This window comes from Lycium ferocissimum, chromosome 2, assembly GCF_029784015.1.
Source record: "Lycium ferocissimum isolate CSIRO_LF1 chromosome 2, AGI_CSIRO_Lferr_CH_V1, whole genome shotgun sequence".
Lineage (NCBI taxonomy): Eukaryota > Viridiplantae > Streptophyta > Magnoliopsida > Solanales > Solanaceae > Lycium > Lycium ferocissimum.
The window spans coordinates 60,879,165-60,888,794 of NC_081343.1; the positions used below are offsets into that span (position 1 = coordinate 60,879,165).

At 33.1% G+C, this 9,630-nt stretch overlaps 1 protein-coding gene across 3 annotated transcripts; it reads right to left on the minus strand.

Moving 5' to 3' along the window:
- Positions 1-3,326: 3,326 nt before the first annotated feature.
- LOC132046518 (mitogen-activated protein kinase 7-like) lies at positions 3,327-7,278 on the minus strand. 3 transcript variants are annotated; one of them, XM_059437165.1, is made up of 3 exons: positions 7,193-7,278; positions 5,987-6,413; positions 3,327-4,588 (listed from the first exon to the last, which is right to left on the minus strand). In XM_059437165.1, exons 1-3 carry the CDS (start codon positions 7,219-7,221, stop codon positions 3,899-3,901), a joined length of 1,146 nt encoding a protein of 381 aa, XP_059293148.1. In that variant the 5' UTR covers positions 7,222-7,278; the 3' UTR covers positions 3,327-3,898. The 3 variants fall into 3 exon arrangements, with proteins under 3 accessions (XP_059293148.1, XP_059293150.1, XP_059293149.1); XM_059437167.1 differs by lacking the exon at positions 7,193-7,278 and adding an exon at positions 6,720-7,164; XM_059437166.1 differs by lacking the exon at positions 7,193-7,278 and adding an exon at positions 6,627-7,163.
- Between the last annotated feature and the right edge of the window lie 2,352 nt (positions 7,279-9,630).

The window sequence follows — 9,630 nt, forward strand, 5'->3', positions numbered from 1 at the left end:
ATTTGAAGGGCACTCCGCACAAAAAAAAAGAACGTTATACGGGATCATATCTCTTTTAGGTTTCAGACTATTTCCGGGTCAGTTCTTAAAAAAATCAATATCCAAGCTCACGGAAAGTTTGCAGTCTCCTTCTGTATTGTCAAGAGAACATGAAATCCCAAAACTCAGTCAACTATGGTTCCAGAACTCACCTACATTAATTAATTACTAACTTACCATAAAAAAATTTCGACGTACAATTCACACCAATTTATATTTTGAAGCATCTATGTGTCAATATGATCATGCACAAGACAAACAATCTTCCTAAATCTTTTCTTTAAGTACTTTTTCGTTTTTTGGTTCAATAGAGGAGAACAAAATCCTAGTTTTGAAATGTCAAGGTAAGATGTCGCCAACTAGCAAATTGATATGAAGGTGAAATTAGAACAGAAAGTCCGAACATAGGGCAATTAATTCTCAATAAAAAGAAACTAAAATCACCGACAAATTGTCACACCGTACGATAATGTCAGACCCTTTAAGGATGGCGAAGAGTTACTATGCCTAGATTCAGGTCGCATATGCATTTCAAACACCCACCGACTTTTCTTTCATAGAATGGTTTGTTAAGAATTTTCTAGTATTTAGTACTACAAGTCAGAGACAGTTTGCGAAGGCACTAGGCAAATACGACCAGCAACTAAAAAACGTAAAAACATGTCTTAGTTTTATATTCGAAATGGTTATGTTCAAGTATTCCACGATTGTTCAAGAATGAGTTACTTATTTATCTGATCTTGGACCATATTTCTCTTCAGAGTTAGATTTGGGATTAAATTATGTGTAAAATTCATCTTGTTAATATAGTTATATAAGAGCAGACCCCTCCCATCTTATGCTATGTTATTCACATTTCGTTTTCCGTCTTGCGCGTGCAACGAGAATTAAGTGTTTGACATTGATTGAGTAAATATGAGTTGTCTCTCCTAATTATATTATTTTAGGTAATTTTTATCTCATGAACTGATTTTTAATATTAAATTAAGCTCAAATTTTAGTTTCTTATCATGTTAAAGCTTCTATCCAAGTCGGATAAGTTAGATTATCGTTATGTTATACATAGTCTCCTGCAAAAATCAAGAGAAAGCAAGTGAATAAATATATATGAGAAGTGATATAATCATTTAAATTGCTCTTCTGCAATTTGGTGCTCTAGTGTCTTGACAAAATCTACAGATCAATTAGACTAGATATTGACATCAAAATATTTAGAAAATGAAGGTAAAATTTTGACAATTTCTTGAGAGCCTTATAATAGTTTCTCTGTTGCCACTTATATCTATTATATCTAATATATGACTTAATTATTTTGGAAATTCATTTATAAACAATATTTACATAGTAAAAAACAATTTGCCAATGGTCACGACCTTGAAATAAAAAGTTCATCTCAATAGAAGTGAAAGTATAACATAGAAACTTAAGTGGAGGAATGGTGTTCAACTAGTGCACCACCATAAAACAAATTAAAGCTTTGGTAACCTATCGTTTTGCCCCTTCGGGTTGCCTTTGTGTGCATGTCATCTTTTTTGTGTCAGTCTCCACAACTAAAGTAGCACAATAAGAATATTCGTTAATCAAGGTGCTCGATCCCCTAATTAATTAATTCAATCCTCTCTTTACTTACTCTATTAAATAGGCTCAGAGCTAGCTACTTCTATTTAACCTCATTTCCATTCATCAATAAAGATTAACTTAACAATTTTAGGTCCTTGATGGACAAAGAGCTCTCGTCTTGTGTCTAAACTTGAGTTCCTTTTTTTATGACGTTACCAAGTCAACAACTTGAAGTTTCTTAATTAAAGCATATTTCCACTGTAAGCAAATAAATGATGATTAAATGGACTGCAAATACTTCTCTTCCCCTCTTCCTTTATTCGGTATGTATTCCTCGAGTCGAGGGTTTATCGGAAACAACCTTCTCTACCTCCAAAGTAGGGATAAGGTCTGCGTACACTCTACCCTTCCCAAATCTGACTTTGAGGGTTATACTGGGTATCATGTTGTTGTTCTTGCTGCTTTATTCGACATGTACCTTTAAGGCTATTACTATGAGAAACTATTTGTTACATCAAAGTACAAGACAAGAAAGAAGATACTAGTATACTGCTTTACTATTTTAAATGTTGGTTGAAGTATGTAATATGAAGTTCTCCCACACTTAACATACTGTAAAATATTTGACTTACGCCATAAACGGTGTAAGTATTTTCTTTTTTCTCATTTGGTGCAAAATATTTCTACTGAAGATAATATTTGCATCAATTAAAGGGTTAAACATTTGAAAATAATTTCATCATTTGATGTATATTTTCACAAACAGCTTTATGCAGGTAAATTCAAATAGCATCATTAATAGTACTAAGACTCGTTGAAGATATATTATGATAGCGTCATTCTCCTAAATCCTAATTACCAATAAAATTAGGTTGTACATTAGAGCATCATGCAAAAATACAAGTTCTTCATGGTAAAATGTACAAACTTTTCCCATTATTGACCACATTCGTTTCTAATTGTGATGGTCTGAAATCTGAACTCTGATGGAGTGGTTATCATAGTGTCATTAAACAACAAATAAAGGCCAGAATTCTAATCGCGGATTCTGCTTTAAAAAATAAGGAGCAAACACAACCAAAACGCGTTGTCGGGGATCGAACTCGGGTGACAGGCGGGAATACTCACCACTATACTACAACGACTTGGTTGACATGGAACACAATTTAATAGCAAAAGACAGACTAAATGGTATGGCTATCTCAGCCCAGATTTATATATTTGGTTAACAAAACTTGTATCAACCTTGAAAGAAGTAGGAGTATTTGGCAATAAGAAAGAGCCTTCCCAATGTAACATATGAATGGAGATAAAAACAAATGCTGACAACATGATAGCAACATTCATTATCGGCATTAGCTGATCTTTACATTTTGTGATCATTTTAAGTTTTAACTTCTAATACATAGACCTATAACTTTCAGATTAGACATATATTCAAATCAGCTCGCTTTAGTAATTTTGAATGTTAATGAGCATCTACAGAGTCACAGTAATATTTGTTTGATAATTTAATTTATACATTAACGTAAATAATTCTTCGGGTATAACTTTAGCCATTATAGAAGGTAACTTGCTTACTTTTCATGCTACATGTAGTTATCTATTGGGTAACCTCATTGTATAAAACTTCTTACTGATATTCTCTATGTTATAATGGCAGTTCAATAGTTGCACATCCCAATAGCCTTAAATGGAGAATGCTTCGGAGCCAATGGTACATGATAGACAAGCATAGCGCCAATAAAAGGATAAATGAGGCAAATAACACTCAAGCTGGAAACAAAATGGGAGGCTTAGCCCATAAATTATGTACAGCTTACGAGAAGTCTAGTCCAAGGGTCCATATGGACAGGATGAATAGGTTGCCTCATTCAGTCCTCAGCTCATCAATACACACCAAAGATACTCCACATAAGTGAGTAATAGTCTAAAAATAAAAAGAAAGGCAACATGGTATACGAAGCACCCCGCGTTCAAGCAGGGTCCGGGAAGCGCAAGTATCAATGGCTCGAATCATGACCTATAGGTCATATGGAGACAATTTTACCATTGATGCTGTTTTACTGATAATCTAAAATAAAGATGATGAAATGAAGTCTCCAATTATAACCTTAAGTGATCCTCAGATTGATCAGCTCTAGGCTCCAAATGTCTCCAAATGACCACAACGACTTAACTGTGTATTTTTTCTCATAATAGAGAAGCAAAAAAGTTTCACTTACCTTTCTTTTCTTAGGTCCTCTTGCTTTGTGTCCCAAGCGGATGTAAGCTAGTCTACAATTTACATAGACAAAAACTAGTAAAATGTGTTGATATAAGCTGCTTCAGGATGGTAATGAAGGATTTCTCTCAGCATCATCTCCCGAATCAACGGTTCTGCCATATTCTCATCGATATCCAGATTAAGAGGAAATTGAGCGGGAAGATTGCACGTTGGATCATAAAGACTTGACAAGTAAGGGTGATAGAGAGCTTCTGTAACTGTGATTCTCTTCGAGGGATCAAAAACGAGCATTCGCTTCAATAAGTCTATTGCTAAAGGATCAGCCTGAGGGAAGAGAGAAGAAAAGTGAGCGCCTCGAGTATAAGGAAGAGATCTGATGAATCCTTTAGCCCTTGGGTTATCAATGAAATGAAGATCGGCTTCAGGCTGGGTACCAAGGATATTGAGAATAAGTTTAAGCTGATTGAGACATTCAGTTCCGGGGAAAAGAGGCTTCCGTCCAAGGATTTCTGCGAAGATGCATCCAACAGACCAGACATCAATGGATGTTCCATAATTATCACAACAAAGAAGTAGCTCTGGTGCACGATACCAACGAGTGACAACATATTCAGTCATAAACTGTCCATTGTCTCTGCTAGTCCTAGCGAGTCCGAAGTCACAAATCTTTAACTCACAGTTAGCATTCACAAGGAGATTCCCAGGTTTCAAGTCCCGATGGAGAATATTAGCTGAATGAAGATATTTCAAGCCGCGGAGTAGCTACAAAATCACAGGCAGAGTGGTCATTAGCAAGAATGCATTAGAAGATGACGAACAAGATCAAGAAAGGTGCAGTAATGATATCAACCTTCCTAAATGTAGAATCAGACTTCTGATATACATTGATGATTAATGGAAAGAGAACGGTAATTTCTCTAGTGACTATAGTATCTAGCATATCAGCTTTGCAGACAAAAATGATTGTTAAGTATCTCAGATTAAGAAAGATCAAATTTTTAAACCAATTTCTATTATCTTCAATACTATTCAATTACTTACCAACTTGCTTTTGTGGAAACTGGAATTGTTTCATTCTATAGCCTTGATGTATGATGCACAATCAAGATCAAGTGAACTTCAAAAGATAACACATCCAAGAAAAAATTAGCTCAAAGCAGGGTTCATTTAGCAGAAAAATCACCATAAATGCCGTAGTTTCAACACTATTTGTGTTCCTAGAATTTCTTCTAGTACCAAAAAATTAGAACTCCTTTGCAGTATCGTTCAGCTTAGCAATCCAAGTTTTATGAATTCTCTCACAGCTTCTCAAAAATATACAGGACAAGTGCAGAAGGGCAATAGTTTTCTCATAAGTTAAAATCCATAAGACTTCTTTGATTACTACACAATGCACAAATACGAACGTTTTACTGATGTTTAAGCACTCGACATTGAGTTCTCAAAATTATAAAGAAATGCACAGTTATAAACAAAATTTTAAATTCATAGAACATATTGTAGATCTTTCCAGTATACTCCATTAATCTAAGGACCCAAATCAAATGAGAAGAAAATAAAAGTATTTCCGTGGAAATGTTTCCTACTGTAACTCCATTTAATTTTACCTACAGCTTGTGTACGGTATAAATTGCAGAACAAGTAGCAACTACATAATTTTTTCAGCCAGGAACCTTCATAATTGCCACTTCATTCGGTCCCTTAAAAGTCAGAAGAACAAAGCTTATTGCACTATATGTTTCATGAAGAGACAGACATTAAAAGAAAATATGAGTTAATGGCAGTTGATAACAAAAGGTAGCCAATAAAGAGAATGATACAGCTAGTTCAATTTTAGCAACTTGATATCGTTTTTCTCTTTGCTCTGCTTGATACAAGTAAAATTGTCAAAAAAATGTGAACTTTTTGCTTAGGAAGGTCAGTTTCTTTTGTTTTCCTTCCCTCTCTTCCCCCATTCATTTCCCCATCCAGGTATCATTCTATCAGATAAAACTGAGCATCCTGAATGCAACCAACAACTAAACATCAAAAAGCTAAAACTCAATCAAGTGCTCAAAAACTTACCATTAAGGGAGAACTAGAAAAGTATATACGTATTAATGTGACGTAAAAGCATTAAGGACAACAAACAGAAATGAGTTTTCAAAAGCTAGCCAATACCTGAAAAAGAAAGTACTTGCAATGGTCATTGGACAAAGGCTGATTCGACTTAATAATATGATTAAGATCCGTATCCATCAACTCATAAACCAAATAGATATCCTTGAAACTGCTTCTGTGAATAGGCATCATCACATCCTTCAAAGCAATCACATTCTCATGCCTTATATGCCGCAAAAGCTTCAATTCTCTTAGAGTTCTAAGCGCATCAATTCTATTCGAAAACACGTTATTGATTTTCTTGATTGCAACTCTCTCATTTGTCTCCCTATTCACTGAGGAACAAACCACACCATAAGCTCCTCTTCCAATAGGTTTGATCGGTACATATTTCGTATCGACTTCAAATACAGTTTGCCACATTGTGTAATAGTGCTTCCCTCGAGGCCTAATTCCATTTGGAGGCTCCACTTGAGTTGCCATTTCTCTGTTATTTTGCATATGTGGGGATTAAAAAAGATTCAATTTTTCAACATCCAAAAATCTATAATCCTAACTCCATCTATATAACAAGACAACAACTTGAATAAAGCAACATGTTTTGCACTCATGACTCAGAAAGCAAAGAATAAGAACAGTATAACAGTAGTAAGCAAGAAAAAAAAAAAATAGAGGGAAAAGGGTAGTAGAGAATATATACTTTGTTTTGTGGCAATTCGATCTTCTTCTGATCCGCTGTTCTTTTTCTTGAAGATTATAACTTATTAAATTCAGAATTTTCTCTTTTCTTTACCTTCAATCTTGCACCAAATTCAGAACAGCTTTATTCAACTTTATCAGTGTAAAAGCATCCGCATCAGCATTCCCAAAGAAGTAAACCGAAAGGATCATAAATTCCTCAACTTTGACAAAGAATTTTCACTCAAAGCTGAGATATACATAAGGATCACGCTCAACCCAAGAAGAAAGTTGCTTCTAATTTTCTCTCAGAAGCCAAACATGGCCTTCACGCAATAAAAATTAAGCAAGATTTTAGGAAACCCACATATTGATAATTAATTTGGTAAGCGTGAACTGAAAGCGATATTAAAATAGAAAGAAAGAAACAGAGTAGAGGACAATAAGGGGTATTTGAGGGAGAGACGATTATCTCAAGAACACGACAGCTACCGTATCTGTACAAGCTAGTTTAGATTCATGCACAATTCCACTACAATAAAGTACTCAAAATTTAATACGTACTACTTATTGACAAATAAATTTTACTGGCAACTAAATTCAACAGCAGCCTTCATTATTTCTTCCGCCACATGTACTTAACACGATTGTTTTCTTGGTCAAGTGTATCAAAACTTCATTTTATTTTATTTTACAATTTTCTTCACTTAAAAATTCAATTACATTATACTCTTAAATTTGAAATTGTGAAGTATTACTCCCTCAGTTTCAAATTTTCGTGCCCTCAAATATGTCATAACATTTGTGTTATTATAAACACTTGTCACTAAGAGTATAAATAAGAAGTTTAAGTTAAACATTTTTTAAATGGACTGATAAGGAAATAGTGTCACATAAATTGAAATTGATAGATTAATATTTTATTTTTTGCTGAAAAGTAATATTTCTTTTATTAACTAAAACTTATCAATATTGTCTTGATATTCTGTTGCGCTATCACTAAAATTTACTGGTACCTATACTAAATGTATGGTGCATTATTTAACTTGGATGAAATCAGTTGGTTGAGATTTTTAAGCCGTTAAGCAACTCTTAACCTATGTGGAGTAGATATGTCATATGTCTATCCTTTTGGTTGTTATTATTATGAGTTCAAACTCTTGAAGAAATGAAGGGTATGCTTTTGGCCGGAAGATGCCAACTTTAATCGAATAAAACGGTTGCTTTTGTGGAAAATAAAGGTGAACAAGGTTGATGTTTGAATTAAAAGTGGAGAGACACGGCCGGCCTAAGGGTAAGGCAAATTAAGCCTTTGCCTTAGGGCCCCATAATTACTATAAATACTAGGTATTATATTATTATATATAAGTATTATTATAAATATTAATAATTAAAAAATTTAAACTTTTATTTTAGTTTGATTGAAGTTGTACAGATGAGTGAGTAAATAATGGTAAAAAAATTTATTAAATTAAATAGTATATTAATATTCCTTGTTGATTCTAATTTTTCTTTCTCTATGTACACTCATTCTCTTTCACGCTTTTAATGATTTTATTTTCGATTTTTCTAAATTAGCTATTTAATTTTGTCATGTTTAATCCATGCATAAGAAATTAAGTACATTTGTCATTTTTTTAACTGAGAAATCACTAAAAACAAGTGACACAAAGTTAGAAACTTGATGGATAATAGGCCTGTTTTTCTACCTTGCTACACTTAATTACCATGCTTTTGCCCATCTTGATGGGTTGAAAAAAATCCTCGGAATTGTGATGGGGGGGGAGGGAGAGAGAGAGACCGATGTGTGTGCTTTGTATATATATATACTATAAGATGTATTTAACGTTAGATAAATAAAAAATTTGGGGGTTCTTTTGTGTCTCATTATGAATTATATCAATAGCTATTTAATTTTGTCATGTTTTTTACAAAATAAATTTATGGATAATAGGCCTGTTTTTCTTTTGATATATTTTTCGGTAAAATTTAATTGTGATAGATGTGTGTGTGCTTTTACCGTTAGATAAAAAATTTGGGGGTTCTTTTGTGTCTCATTATGAATTATATCAATTTTACAAAATAAATTTAGAGCTTTTGCCCCCGGAGAGACATTCCATAATGGGTGTGTGCGCCATAATGGGTGTGTGCGCTAATATTGGTGCCTTAAGCAAAGGGGCATTCTACGTCCAAATGACCCAACCTACCCTTAGGGCGGCTGCTGCTTATGTATATTAATTAATATGATTGAATATAAATTCAAAATATAAAAAGAATTGGATTTTATAATTTTAAATTATAATATGTAATTTCTATAAGGTAATGTTACTAAAGACAAAATCTGAATATTAAAACTAAATTAGATTAAATATATAAATGTGATATTTTGTTAAAATTGACTAGAAAGGCACTGGCTCTACTCTCTATTGTGGAGGACATATAGTTAGGTAAGGTAGATCATCATGTTTTGTAAGGATTGAGAACTTGCGAGATTTGTTTTGTAGAATTCAGTGGAATTACCTACATGAGAGTAGTAATCATGTATCGTTGATAAAAGTCTTTTGGAGCATCACCCAAAATGGAAACTTGTCAACTCTAACAGTAGTAACATTTATAATTTCACAAAGAAAAATATGACTTTAACAAGTAAACTAAAAGTCGTTATTGATATTTTTACTTCCTTTACTTGGACGGCTATTACATCTTACCTAATCTTTTGTTTTCACATTCACATAACATTATTCTATCATCAAAGATGCCTCATGGTATTATCTTTTCTCATATCCTACGCGATTTTGAGATATTATTAGTAGAGCTCTCCTGTATGTGTATTACTTTTCATTCTAGAAGATTTCTTTTTACAAAAGAGAAATGATGATTACAACATTAATCAAATAGAAAATTATATTAGAAATTAAAGGGCACATAGTCCCAATAATAATTTTCTACATTAGTAATAACTAATAAGTAAGTCAAAAGAATTTAGCAAAGAAACCAAAATAAGGAAAAAAGTGTAATATAATAAA

Excerpts from the sequence above, each read along its gene's own strand:
- LOC132046518 (XM_059437165.1), bottom strand. The coding sequence starts at position 7,221 with ATGAAGGCTGCTGTTGAATTTAGTTGCCA. Across the intron at positions 6,414-7,192 it reads GCTGTTGAATTTAGTTGCCA|AGAAATGGCAACTCAAGTGG; the intron begins GTAAAATTTATT and ends GCAAAATAACAG. Across the intron at positions 4,589-5,986 it reads GCAAGTACTTTCTTTTTCAG|CTACTCCGCGGCTTGAAATA; the intron begins GTATTGGCTAGC and ends GTGATTTTGTAG.